At 48.7% G+C, this 14870-nt stretch overlaps 1 protein-coding gene across 4 annotated transcripts in view; it reads right to left on the bottom strand.

Moving 5' to 3' along the window:
• Positions 1 to 14870, bottom strand: part of ACSBG2 (acyl-CoA synthetase bubblegum family member 2) — a 47369-nt gene that overhangs the window by 25140 nt on the left and 7359 nt on the right. For all 4 annotated transcript variants that reach the window (XM_068130080.2, XM_068130081.2, XM_068130079.2 and 1 more), the window contains exons 2-4: positions 6899 to 6975; positions 3522 to 3748; positions 3313 to 3401 (exon numbers count right to left, since the gene is read on the bottom strand). In XM_068130080.2, coding sequence (XP_067986181.2) covers positions 3313 to 3401; positions 3522 to 3748; positions 6899 to 6953 — 371 coding nt within the window. In that variant the 5' untranslated portion in view covers positions 6954 to 6975. The remainder of the gene's footprint in view (positions 1 to 3312; positions 3402 to 3521; positions 3749 to 6898; positions 6976 to 14870) is intronic.

Genomic DNA, 14870 nt, shown 5'->3' with positions numbered 1-14870 from the left:
GCCAGGGCACAGGAGAAGCCAAAGGTGGCAGAATGCGAATCGGAATGGGGGGAAGGCAAATTGGGAATTGCAGCGGGAATGGCATGTGTACAGGTGAGCGTGGAGTGCCCACAGGTAGATTGAGTAGGACTGGCAGTTGAGTGACATTCATGGCAGTGAGTTGCGAGTTGGATCCTGAGAAGAGCGACAGTCCCGGTGCGATCCTGAGCAGTTGTTGCGCAGTCGAGTTGGTGCAGGAGAGCGAGTTGCACAGCACGAGTTGGTTCGCAGTTCACAGCCTGATAGAGAGCCCGAGTTGAGTTGAGCAGCGCGGTCGAGATCCTGAGCGAGCGAGATCCGATAAACGAGCGCCGAATGCCTTTTGGGCATTTGGTTTTGATACGAGGCAGTTGGTTTTGATCCAGAGAGTTGAGTTTGCAGAGAGGACTGTGGTTCGAATCTACATCATGTGGAGCCGCTGGCCTGCGTTGGACGCGTGGCACTTTGAGCGAGGCCTTGTGCACTTGGAGCGAGGGACCTCGTGGTGTGCGATCGAGGCCGAACGGAGCGGTGTTGGATGGCAGCCCCCAAGACGACAAAGACGAGATAAGGCCGCATCCGCGAATACACTTTACATAAAAGACGTGTTATTTTCGTATTTCATCCCCCTCGTCTTGTATTTGATATCTGGTGTGCGGGATCCCGATTAGGATATAGATTTACCGGCGCATGCATTTTCCTGTCCTTGCTTTTCACAATAAACCCTTGTATTATTTTTATATATTCCTGAACGCAGTTTTCCGGGTGGTTGATCTTAACAGTTAAGGCTGCAGGGATCGCGCCGTTCCCCTCCATCCCGCACGCTTGGGTGCTTTTGGTTTTGGAATCCACCATCGAGTTTTCGCCTCGGAAGTTAAAGCCTTCGCGATCGGCATCCGCGACCGCCGATATTAATTTCGGCAGTTGCACGACATTTTCTGTGGTACAAATAGTACCACAGGAATTGTTTTACAACAGAAATAGCACAGCGATGTTACTACAGCAATTGTACCACACAAATGTTTACCACACAAATGTTTACCACAGAAAGTACATGTACCACAGAAATTCCTGTGGTAAAAATGTCCGAAAAAAACCACAAGAATTGTGTGTGGTAAGTTCCTGTGGTTTTTTTTTTGTAATTTCCACAGGACATTTTTGTAAGGGGGCGGCTCGAGCCCAAGCAATCACCACACGGGACGCGTGTTGCTATCTGTGCGGACGCTAATCGTCCCATACCCACTCTGTTTGGACCAAGCCATTTGCAAAGTTGCCAACATCGAGAAAAGAAAAAGCAGTAAGATGAAAAGGATCTGTGGGGCGAGAGAGCAAACCGACTGGGGGGGGGGGGGGGGTGTTGGGTTCTGAGAGGGTGGGGTCTCAGACGGCGATATGGATCTGGTCCATCTCGGTAGGAAAATCATTCTTATCCAATTTGAATCGAGGATCGGCACTTCCATCGTGAAAAATGATCCAAGGTACCAACTTGAACAGAGGATGTTCTGCGATATCTTTGGTGTTAAGGAATATCTTGTGTTTATGCCTCCACCGCCGGAGCCATTGCGTTTTCAGGTTTTCATTGCTGCGATAACTTGAGAACGGCTGAAGGGATCTTAGTCAAACTTGGTGCAGGTATGTATAATGAGGTAAAGATGAACTGATTAGATTGAGGTCACGAGGTCACAGGAAAGAGGTCATGTTAGGTTAAAAAAAAAATTCTGTTACCACGATAACTTATGAACCAGTGATGGGATTCTGACCAAATTTGGTACACTTATGCATAATGATGTAAAGATGAACAGATTAGATATTGGGGTCATGAGTTCAAAGGTCAAATCTGTAATAGTCTACAACTTGAGAATGGCTAAAGGTATGCAATTTAAACTTTGTACAGATATATATAATGTAAAGATAAACTTAGATTTTGGGGGTTCCAAGGTCAAAGGTGTCAGGTAAAAACGTGAACTTGCACAGCCGAATGGATTTAAATCAAACTCGATACAAGTATTATAATGATGTAATAATGTGGGTGGAGGCCGATTGATCAATGTTGAATGCCGTTCTCGTTTGCCCTTTCAAAGAGCACAAGAATAAAAAGGAATCATTTTTCCTGTTATGGTGTTTTTAGCCACGGGATTTCAGACATAAAAGACCACAATCTATATATATAAAACACAGTTTGTGTGTGTGTGTGTGTGCAATGTCACCGATAGACTCCTAAACGGAGAGGCTCACATGCTTGATATTTGGCATAGACATTGAGCCTGGGACGAACATGGCCTACCTCAAAATATTTGACGATCCATATTTTTTTATTCATATTTACCTCAGCGCATTTCAGCGAGGAATATTATACACGGAATCTGAGCCGGTGGCAGAGCAGCGCGCTGATTCGCTCAGTGATCACGTGATGTTCCATCCCCGCCGCCAGACCATTGAACGGAAAATATATCGAATCAATGACCATTGCCATTCACACCACATAGGTGGAGATGCAGCTACCGGGTGCCATCTTGGTTGGCACTCGATGGTGATTTCCGTCGCACGTAATTCAGAGTGAAAAGCGATTGCGTTTTTTCACCTTTTCTGTGATCGTGTTTTGTGCGATACAAATTAAACGTCTTTGAACCAGCTGGGAAACGTCTGTGAAATGTCTTTCCACAACCCTTCCGTAACCGATTGAAGGTTTATTGCCGCACAAAATGGCATTTTAACAGTTGTCTGGCTTTTAAAATCTGGGACACGTTCAAAACAAACGAGATCCGCGAAGCGAGTCGGTCGAGTCTTGCTAACCAAGCTCCCTCTCCCTCTCTCCCTCCCTCTCTCCCTCTCTCCCTCCCTCTCTCTCTCTCCCTCTCTCTCTCTCCCTCTCTCTCTCTCTCTCCCTCCCTCTCTCCCTCCCTCTCTCCCTCCCTCTCTCTCTCCCTCCCTCTCTCTCTCCCTCTCTCTCCCTCTCTCTCTCTCTCTCTCTCTCCCTCCTCCCTCTCTCCCTCTCTCCCTCTCTCTCTCCTCCATTTCCTTCCCTCTTCCCCCCCCCTTCCCTTCCCCCTTCCCTTCTTCCCCCCCTTCCCTTCCCTTCCCCCCCCCCCTTCCCTTCCCCCCCCCTTCCCTTCCCCCCCCTTTCCCTCCCCTTCCCTTCCGGGTACTTCTGCTAGTCTTCTATATTGCAAAACCATTAACTCACCATTAATTATTATACTTGCTTATTTAATTTTAAATACAAAGTGCTACACGTCAGAGTGGAATGACATTCTGGAGTCAATCTCAATTTAACACAAATTCCCCAAATCTCACCCGGCCATAATGGCTCCAATGGCTGCGATGAACCACTCGGGCGAATTGAATCCCAAAATGCCAACACCATGACAGCGTTCCAGCCCCAGCTGTTGGGGGGGGGGGGGGGGGGGGGGGGGGGGAAGAGGGTACAAGATGGTTTACTAAATTGTCAACTCCAACATTTGGTCAATGCGAGGCGGATACAGGGTCAAAACAAGGATTCCAACCTTTAGGAAGCTCTTGGCTGCTTTCCTGCATTCCTGCTGGTATTGCCGGAAAGAGAAATTCTCCCAGGTACCATTTTCCAACCAAGCAAGTGCAGCACTTTCTCCATGTGCATCCACAGCTCGCTGAAAGAGTTCATGAATAGTCACAGGTGTGATAGATCGGGGCCCACTTTCCTCCATTCGTAATTTAACCGCTCCATGAGGTGCCGAAGTCCACAAGGGCAAATCTACACAACAAACAATAAATTAGATTCCTTCTTCATATCGAAGCAAACGAGTAAATCTTCCCCTTCAATACCTCAAGGTCAATGCTATCAATGTAAAAACTTGCCTCTTGAATTGCCCAAAATAGCTTTAAATCATTAAACCTTCATCGTAAATGGAAGCATAAGGTTTAAGAGTTGGAGATAGACTTCAAAGCAAGAAAACTATCGCCTCAAAGTTCATCTCCACCCAACTTTTAAAACCTCATTTTACCATGAATGGTGCACACCAAACATTCCCCATTTCTAATACTATGTGGACCCTTTGCTCTTCACCACAATCAATCACTCTTAAAGGTCTCCTACTCAAACTACTGTACAACTTCACAATTGTTCAAAACACTAAAAATACTGTACAACTTCACAATTGTTCAAAACACTAAAAATACTGTACAACTTCACAATTGTTCAAAAACACTAAAAATACTGTACAACTTGACAATTGTTCACAATACATACACTAAAAGTTGCTTTATAAAGACAGATTAACATTCCCCCCCAAAAAATGAAAAAAAAACTCGTAAAAAAAACAACAAAAAACCAAGGAACAAAGTGCAAAATAAGTACAATATTATATATATATACACATATTGCTACGGTTTTGAGATTGGATATTATATATTTTGCTGCGGTTTTGAGATTGGCACATTGAAGTCATTAAAGGTTAAAGGTTTGCCCCCCCCCCATAGTTAGTCACACGAGCAACATCTAGGCCCATTTGTAGTATAGTTATGTCTTAGTATGTGTAAGAATAGGCCATTTCCCCTCTTAGTGCCTGCGTTGTGCAAAGACAGGAAAATAGGCTTTACTTGCACCGATTTCCCAGGTTGTTAGGGTTAGGGTTTGATCCAGTTTGTTAAGCATTGGCTGCCCACTAGTCGAGTAACACGAGGTAGGCCTAAAAAGGGTGGTGGCTGCATTGAGATTGGGAGCGGCAGAAGGCGATGACGGTAAGAGCCACCAGCCAATCAGGGCTCTAGCGGCATGGCATGAGAGGGCGTGGTGAGGCACGTCTGGTGAGTTTGAGAAGGTTCGCGGGGCGTGCCTATATAAGCCGCTGCGCAAAGCCCTCAAAAGGACTTAGAAGCAGAACAGGACTTGAAGGGTTTTGCTTAAGGACTTGTCGGGAGAAGGACTTATCAGCAGGACTTGAACGGGCGGTGGCGAAAGGAAAGGACTTGCAGAGGATAAGCACGTTGCAAAGGACTTGCAGAAGGATACGCGCGTTGTTTGTGGACTTGCGCAGAGAGAGAGAAGAAGAGGCGTTGAAACTGTACAAAGTACGTGGGCGCAGCCAGACGTGCCGGTAACGCATATTGCGCTATTCCCAGCCACGCGAGTAAGCGCAGCCATAGCCGCAAGTGAATAACCACCAGTCGTGCCAAAGTCCACTCCCTACCATTCGCCCCGTGATAACCCGCTCCGTTCAGGCGACACTACGTGCTCCTGCCTTCTCCTTCCATCTACACGGGACGTGCGGGGATCGGAGAGAGAGCTGCACGGAAGCCATCCCTGGACGTGCTGGTGAACATCGTCCTGCCATCCGTGTGGTGTGCGTGCGCGTGTGCGTGTGCGTGTGCGTGTGCGTGTGATGGGCCCATGTCCTTGGGTATCAAGTAAGACTGTTTAAGGATTTGCTCTGTCTCTGCTCTTGAATCATTGTGTATAGTGTAAATAAACCTGTTCTTCCTTTCTGATTCGATCTACCCGTGATTTCTCCATTGACCAAGCGTGGTACAAATAAAACCGCTTGAATCGGGTTCCACCATCTAAACGGAGTGGATCGTGTGTACGCAACCGCTCGGTGTATCAACACACATGGTTCGTGCGAGGCTTGTCTCCTCGCTTTCAGGGCAGCGCTAGTATTTAGGTAACGGCGAATTTGGTCCCGAAACCCTATTTAGCGCTGTCCGGAAGGGCCGTAATAGGTCTCGGGTCGCACCAGGTTAGTAAAGACAAGGGGACTAATCCCCCCTTGATAAGGGGAGAAGGCCGGCGACAGATCCACAACAATATATGTATATATAATGGTTTAGAACATTCATTCTGCCAAAACTGTTTCTCGGCCTGGGTTTGTTGGGGGTTTTGCCATCGTTCTCCCAGCAGTAGTTATAGCAGGAATTTAGAATTCACCATGTATAATTACAATTAACACATCAACAAGGTCACAGCCACCGTGGTTTTAGTAATTTTGCTGTACCGAGTTAAAGGCCGCCAATTGGCAACCTTTGGTCAGAACAGGCGGAGCAAGGCGCGCAGGCGGAGCAAGGCGCGCAGGCGGAGCAAGGCGCGCAGGCGGAGCAAGGCGCGCAGGCGGAGCAAGGCGCGCAGGCGGAGCCAAGCGCACAGGCAGAGCCAAGCGCACACCTTTTGCCAAGTTTGAACAAAATCAGACCATGCATGTCCAAGAAATGGGACATGTTTAACAAAAATGGCTACCAGCCAGCAATCTTTGATCCGATCTGGAAAATAAAATTGCGTGCATATGCAAGCCATGATTCATTATCTGTTTGCCAAATTTGATCAGTAAATGCATGTCTGAGAAATGGTTGAAAACGTGTTCAACATTGGGGATTAATTTTTTTTCCCGCCAGTCGGTTTGGTCATGTGTTGAGGAAGGATGGAAATGAATGTAGAAGGAAGTTGAGGGCGGGGAAGACCGAGAAAGACTTGGCTAAAGATGGTGGAAGAAGAAATGCGGGCAAGGGGGTGAACAAGGAGAGATGCAGAAAATAGGGCAAAATGGAGAAGATCGTCATGGGGACCGCAAGGCTAACCCCTGCTCTAGCAGGGAAAATGGCCTTAAAATGCCTGTTGTGTGTCGTTGTAGTCGGCCATCTTTGATTGCATCATTAAACAAAATTATGTGCGTACGTAAACCACCATGTATCGTCTTTGTGCAAAGTATAAACAAAATCGATCCATAAGTGTTCGTCATGCCATCTGATGGCACAAACATTACAATGTCCCCCGGTTTTTGTTTTTTCCCCTCCAAAAAGCACGTGGGGACAATATTGTGTAATAAAACAATTCCTTACAAGATGCGAACTTGGATTAAATAGCGAGTACACGATGCAGCACAGGTTACCATCAGTGGTCATGGTGCGCACACACCTGACTGCTCGTCCTTATTCATGTGAAAATCATTCACAGGTTCATTCAAGCTCATGCCAAGGTTTGGATATTTAATCCTGGGAAGGCAACGAGTGGGGAGGGGGAGGGGGGAGGGAGGGGAAGGGGGATTGGGAAGGAAGATTAAAAGAAAAAAAATTAAATACATCAATATTTATATATCAAAAACTGCATACATGACCACAGGGAAGCAAATTTTCATTTACACAGAAATCACAAACCACAAATAAATAAAACGTGTATAAAAATAAATAAATACGAAATCATTAAAGATAAATAAATATGTAAACAGGTCACGGAAGAACTGGGAAAGTGCACCAGGTGTACAGAACAAGGTGTGCATACAGGAAGAAGAGATGAATAAAATCCAACAATGGCCTGGAGGGGACCAATAGGAAAGGATCCGAACGAGAGCTGGGACTTCAGGTCGAGTAACTGAGTAGCAGCTCATGTTGGACACGTCTGACAAAAGGGATTCAACGGTACCTGGTCTTTCACAAAGTGATGTAAACGTCAGATAAAGTCTTCAAGACAATAATCAGACATGGCCGATTACGGATAAAGCACAACATGGGGCCTATGGGTGCGCCTTGTACACCTCATGAAGGGAAGCGACATCAAGGGACACCTGACTTCGTCATACAGAAAAATCAGACCACCACTTGTACTAGACCCCAAACACACCAGCACTTGTACGAGACCCAAACACACCACCACTTGTAGTAGACCCAAACACCACCACTTGTACTAGACCCCAACACACCACCACTTGTACTAGACCCAAACACCACCACCACTTGTACTAGACCCAAACACCACCACCACTTGTACTAGACCCCAAACACACCACCACTTGTACTAGACCCCAAACACACCACCACTTGTACTAGACCCCAAACACACCACCACTTGTACTAGACCCCAAACACACCACCACTTGTACTAGACCCCAAACACACCACCACTTGTACTAGACCCCAAACACACCACCACTTGTACTAGACCCCAAACACACCACCACTTGTACTAGACCCCAAACACACCACCACTTGTACTAGACCCAAACACACCACCACTTGTACTAGACCCAAACACACCACCACTTGTACGAGACCCAAACACACCACCACTTGTACGAGACCCAAACACACCACCACTTGTACGAGACCCAAACACCACCACTTGTACTAGACCCAAACACCACCACTTGTACTAGACCCAAACACCACCACTTGTACTAGACCCAAACACCACCACTTGTACTAGACCCAAATACCACCACTTGTACTAGACCCAAACACCACCACTTGTACTAGACCCAAACACCACCACTTGTACTAGACCCAAACACCACCACTTGTACTAGACCCAAACACCACCACTTGTACTAGACCCAAACACCACCACTTGCACTAGACCCAAACACCACCACTTGTACTAGACCCAAACACCACCACTTGTACTAGACCCAAACACCACCACTTGTACTAGACCCAAACACCACCACTTGTACTAGACCCAAACACCACCACTTGTACTAGACCCAAACAAAATGGGGAAAACAAAGCTTTATGGCAGACAGCGTTAAAGGCCCGAGATCTCCAAAGAAATGGCCTTAACCAATCACGTGATGCAGGGCATCCATTCACCCTGCTGCAGAAGGAGCAGAATTATCCATGGTGTGCTCGAATTAGCGAGTCAGAGCAGGTAGTGCTCGAATTAGCGAGTCAGAGCAGGTAGTGCTCGAATTAGCGAGTCAGAGCAGGTAGTGCTCGAATTAGCGAGTCAGAGCAGGTAGTGCTCGAATTAGCGAGTCAGAGCAGGTAGTGCTCGAATTAGCGAGTCAGAGCAGGTAGTGCTCGAATTAGCGAGTCAGAGCAGGTAGTGCTCGAATTAGCGAGTCGGAGCAGGTAGTGCTCGAATTAGCGAGTCGGAGCAGGTAGTGCTCGAATTAGCGAGTCGGAGCAGGTAGTGCTCGAATTAGCGAGTCGGAGCAGGTAGTGCTCGAATTAGCGAGTCGGAGCAGGTAGTGCTCGAATTAGCGAGTCGGAGCAGGTAGTGCTCGAATAAGCGAGTCAGCAGGTAGTGGTCAAATTAGCGAGTCAGCAGGTAGTGCTCGAATTAGCGAGTCAGGGCAGGTAGCGCTCGAATTAGCGAGTCAGGGCAGGTAGCGCTCGAATTAGCGAGTCGGCGCAGGTAGCGCTCGAATTAGCGAGTCGGCGCAGGTAGCGCTCGAATTAGCGAGTCGGGGCAGGTAGCGCTGGAATTAGCGAGTCAGGGCAGGTAGCGCTCGAATTAGCGAGTCAGGGCAGGTAGCGCTCGAATTAGCGAGTCAGGGCAGGTAGCGCTCGAATTAGCGAGTCAGGGCAGGTAGCGCTCGAATTAGCGAGTCAGGGCAGGTAGCGCTCGAATTAGCGAGTCAGCGCAGGTAGCGCTCGAATTAGCGAGTCAGCGCAGGTAGCGCTCGAATTAGCGAGTCAGGGCAGGTAGCGCTCGAATTAGCGAGTCAGGGCAAGTAGCGCTCGAATTAGCGAGTCAGGGCAGGTAGCGCTCGAATTAGCGAGTCAGGGCAGGTAGCGCTCGAATTAGCGAGTCAGGGCAGGTAGCGCTCGAATTAGCGAGTCAGGGCAGGTAGCGCTCGAATTAGCGAGTCAGGGCAGGTAGCGCTCGAATTAGCGAGTCAGGGCAGGTAGTGCTCGAATTAGCGAGTCAGGGCAGGTAGTGCTCGAATTAGCGAGTCAGAGCAGGTAGTGCTCGAATTAGCGAGTCGGAGCAGGTAGTGCTCGAATTAGCGAGTCGGAGCAGGTAGTGCTCGAATTAGCGAGTCGGAGCAGGTAGTGCTCGAATTAGCGAGTCGGAGCAGGTAGTGCTCGAATTAGCGAGTCGGAGCAGGTAGTGCTCGAATAAGCGAGTCAGCAGGTAGTGGTCGAATTAGCGAGTCAGCAGGTAGTGCTCGAATTAGCGAGTCAGGGCAGGTAGCGCTCGAATTAGCGAGTCAGGGCAGGTAGCGCTCGAATTAGCGAGTCAGGTCAGGTAGTGCTCGAATTAGCGAGTCAGGGCAGGTAGCGCTCGAATTAGCGAGTCAGGGCAGGTAGCGCTCGAATTAGCGAGTCAGGGCAGGTAGTGCTCGAATTAGCGAGTCAGGGCAGGTAGTGCTCGAATTAGCGAGTCAGAGCAGGTAGTGCTCGAATTAGCGAGTCAGAGCAGGTAGTGCTCGAATTAGCGAGTCAGAGCAGGTAGTGCTCGAATTAGCGAGTCAGAGCAGGTAGTGATCCAAGTCGGCGACAATAGCCTCCACTGTTCTTGAATGGAGAGATCACCGACACGTTTGGCGGTGAAAGGACCAAAAAAATTAATGGTTTTGCCTCCTCAAAGCATCCGCAAGATCGTTGTTCAGGAAGAAAGGAATGAAAGAGGAATGTGAACGGTACCAGAGACCTGACGACCTTCCACTAGGATTGGGAAGTTGGTGACGCTAGAGAAGTTGGATCACTGGTGACCAATGTTGGGCCTTTTCGGGCAAATGCACAATGGTTGAGCTGCAGAGAATGTACCTTACAATCAGCAGGTACCGGTAGTGTTTGCCTTCAATGAGGATGTTTTCATGCTCGTCTCACCTTACATCAAGAGTACCTGCTTTGAGATGGACAAAGGTTTGGGGATGGAATAAACTTTTTTTTTGTTTCAAAAACAGAGAAATTAGTTAATTGTAGAAAACCGATGCCGTACCCGACCTGTACCCGATGCTCCCCCTCTCTCTTCATTAACGGTATGGACCTCAAACATCCGGGGCCTTCGCTCAAACCTGACTGATCTCTCCATACAGGTTGCTTCTGACAATCCAGACTTGATCTGCTTAACAGAGACTTTCCTCCTTCAAGATGTCTCTGATTCCTTAATATCTCTTCCTGGTTACTCCCTCCTCCGGTATGATAGACCTGAGCCTCGGCCTGGTGGTGGGGTGGCTATCTTTGTCAAAAACTCTCTTCCTCACTCTCCTTGCACTGCTCTCTTTCCTCCTCACCCGCAGGAGTACCTCTGGTTACGGCTTCCTCTCCGCTCCCACCTTTTGTTCATATGTGTTCTGTACCGTCCCCCAAACAGTGATGACTCCATCTACATTTCAATGTCGGACAACATGGACCAACTTCTATCCACTCATCCCAAGTCTCTCTTCCTCATATGTGGTGACTTCAACTGTCATCATGCCACCTGGTTGGGTGTGGGTTCCTCTCTCACTAGTCATGGCACCTCAGCAAAGGACTTCTGTGACTCACTGGGATTGACACAATCTGTCAATTTCCCGACCCGGATCTCAGCCAATGGAGTATCTTCTCTTCTAGACTTGGTTATGACAAACTTCCCTGCTAATGTCTGCTGCTCTTCTTCTGCTCCAATCGGTTCTTCTGATCATGTGCTTGTCAAAGTGGACATCTCTCTGGCCATTCTCAGAGAGCCTCCACAGCGTCGACGAGTCTGGCATTTCACTCAGGCCGACTGCGACGGTCTTCAAGCAGCCATCAATCGTCTGGATTGGTCTCCCATCTCCACTGCCTCTGACATCAATTCTTCCTGGGAATTCTTCCAAAGCAAACTGATCTCTCTCATGCACAGATTTATCCCATCTCGCCTTCAATTGTCTTACCCTTCCTCCCGTCCATGGTACACTGAATCTTGTGGTGAGGCAGTTGCCCTGAAGCAACTTGCCTTTGCCTCTTGGAAGGCTAATCCAACTGAAGGAAATCTCAGTTCCTTCCACCAAGCTCGGAACAAGTGTGTGTGTCTACCCTCAGGAGTGCCAGGAAGCACTATCTCTCCTCACTCAAGAATGAACTCTCAAACCTGTCTCCTTCCTCCAAATCCTGGTGGCATCTGGTCAAATCCGTTTTTGGTGTTTGTTCCCCTTCCATCCCCTCCCTTACCTCAAATGGCCACACAGTTGACATCGCACGTGACAAAGCCGAATGCCTCAACTCTGTGTTCGCCTCGAAATCCTTAGTCCCAAACCCATCTCTCCCTGTTCCCACCTTTCCCAGTCGAACCCAACTGCTCCTGGACTCTGTGTCCTTCTCTCCTGACAAGGTGGAGGAGTTTTTGTCAAACCTCGACTCTGATTCTGCAACTGGACCAGACGGCATCAGCCCACGGGTCTTAAAATCCTGCTCTGCCGCTCTATCTCACCCTCTCTCTGTTCTTTTCACCCTATCTTTTGCTCAAGGTCATCTGCCAGCATCCTGGAAATCAGCTAACATTACCGCTTTACACAAAAAAGGTGCAAAAACAGATCCTTGCAACGACAGACCAATCAGCCTGCTCCCAATTATCAGCAAAGTCATGGAATCCATCATTGCTTCGGATATGAAATCTTTCCTCTTCTCCAATGGCTTGATCTCTGATCATCAATTTGGTTTCAGACCAGGTCACTCTACTCTGGACATGCTGCTTCTGCTGTCTCAACAATGGATGGAGGTCCTCAATGCCAAACAGGAAATCAGAGCTGTCTCCCTTGACATATCAAGGGCCTTTGATACGGTCTGGCACCCAGCTCTGCTCACCAAACTCTCCTCCTATGGTATCCATGGAAATCTCCATGCATGGCTTGCGGACTTCCTCTCTGGTCGTAGTCAACGTGTGGCCCTGAATGGATTTCTCTCATCTCCCCTTCCTGTTCAGGCTGGAGTTCCCCAAGGAAGTGTGCTGGGCCCTGTGCTTTTTCTGGTCTTTATCAATGATCTCTCTGACTCTCTGGAAAATCCTCTCTATCTCTTTGCTGATGACTCCACTCTCTGCCGCTCCATTCCTCTTCCCTCAGATCGGCAGTCTGCAGCCTCCTCACTCTCTGAAGACCTGGACAAAATCACAGACTGGTCAAACAAGTGGAACATGTCTTTCAATCCTGCCAAATCTCACTCTCTTACTATGTCTCTCCGAAAAGATCGACTGGACAACACTCCCATCTACTTTCTCAACAATCCTCTCCAAGAAGTTCTGTCACTCAAGCTTTTGGGTCTCACTATCTGCCATGATCTTTCTTGGGAAAACCACATTTCCAAGCTGGCCTCCAAAGCCAGTCGCCGACTGGGCATCCTCCGTCGTGCGAAGTCCTTCCTCGGCACACCTGAGCTCCTCACCACTTACAAGGCTTTCATCCGCAGCTCAATGGAATACTGTTCTCCCCTATGGGCTGGTGCTCCTGCCTCACACCTGGCTCGGCTTCACGCTGTTGAATCCAAAGCTTTCAAAATCATTGGAATCTCCCGCGATGAAGCTATCTCTGAGGGCCTTTCACTCACTCACCGCAGGCAGGTGGTCTTTGTCTTCTACCGACTCCTCTCCGGCCTTGCTCCCCCAGCTCTCTGTGCTCTGTCCCCCAAATATTCCTACAGGTCGCACAAGATCTGCCTGCAACCCTCTGATGGTTAAACTGCCGAAATCTCGGCTCTCTGCTCACCTTCACTCTTTCATTCCTCTTTTCTCCCGCCTGTGGAACAAACTCCCACACTCCCTTCAATCCCTCTCCTCCCTCCAGGTCTTTAAAACAGCTGTTCACCACCATCTCTTATCTTCCCCCATCCATAACCTTGATCTTTTCTACCCCCACTAATTCACCCCAGATCCACCTTGTTTGAAATTCCAACTTATTTCCTGGAAATCCTGGCAGTGTCCATATGTTTATACCTCTCCCACCCCCCCCCCCTTCACATGCCTCCCCCCCCTTCACATGCCTCCCCCCCAAAGCCCTCTCCCTCCCACAGATCTCTCGATGTCTCCATGTCTCTCGGTCCCTGCTCTCAAATGTTGTGTTTGTGTCCTTCCCCCTCTCTCCCCATCTTGTCTACCGCTCCCGATGTTATTTGTTTTATGTGTCTGTTTGTCTTTCTGTGTGATTAATGTTCGCTCTTTCACGAGCCTCGATCTTGTATACAAAAAAAACAAAAAAAAAAAAAAAACAGGAAGTCAATTTTAAGAACAGATGTGATGGACCTGTTTCAATTGGAGCAGATATTAGACTACATCTGCTGAGAGGAGTGGGGGGGGGGGTGGGGGGAAGTCAGCAACCTTGTGTCTGAATCAGTTTAAATCGGCCCAAAATACCGTACCCAGTTTAAATCGGCCCAAAATACCATACCCAGTTTAAATCGGCCCAAAATACCGTGCCCAGTTTAAATCGGCCCAAAATACCGTGCCCAGTTTAAATCGGCCCAAAATACCGTACCCAGTTTAAATCGACTTCCGGGTTCGGTTGCGAGAGTACGCTGGCGTTGCATATTCGCCGCTTCTCCGACTGGATGGATGTACAGGGTCTGCTTCTACTTTTCTGACCTGACATCTCACACCTGTCCTGCCTTTTCACACCCGCACGTGCCGCGTGTTCTCCGGCTGGATAACGGAATCTGCTTTTGATGGTACGGAATACGGAATCGAAAGGCCCGCTCCCGTTGTTTGTGGCCGTGGCCTTGTTTGCCGGTGGCCTTGTGGTCTTGGTGGCCTTGTGGCCTTGTTTGCCGCTGTGGTCTTGATTAGCGGCTGCAGTCGTTTGCCGCTGCGTTTGCCGCTGCGTTTGCCGCTTTGCCTCCTCGACCTTGGCCTCGTACTCGTCCCATCGCTCCTGCCTGGCATGGCTCTGAAGTACTCCGCCGCAAGGCTTCTTCTGCTCAATACCCGCTCCACCCCATCATGCATCTCTGCCATCAAATCAAATGGACTCCTCCGACGACCCAGGTACATTCACCGTGGCTCCGGTCGCAAGTTTGTTTATTTGCAATCAGGTCACTCCATCCCCGTCCTCTGGTCAGCTCAGCGCACTCTCACTCTTCGTCCCAGCGCACCTGGTCACAGCAACCCACACGATCGCACCTCCTGCCTACGAACCCTGGCTAAATCACCTGAATTCATCCCTGCTGTTCAAAACAACATCAAGCTCACCCTGTTCAACACCCGGTCCCTCAACAAT

This window comes from Myxine glutinosa, chromosome 11, assembly GCF_964187855.1.
Source record: "Myxine glutinosa chromosome 11, kmMyxGlut1.1, whole genome shotgun sequence".
Lineage (NCBI taxonomy): Eukaryota > Metazoa > Chordata > Myxini > Myxiniformes > Myxinidae > Myxine > Myxine glutinosa.
This window is presented reverse-complemented; position numbering and strand designations above follow the sequence as displayed.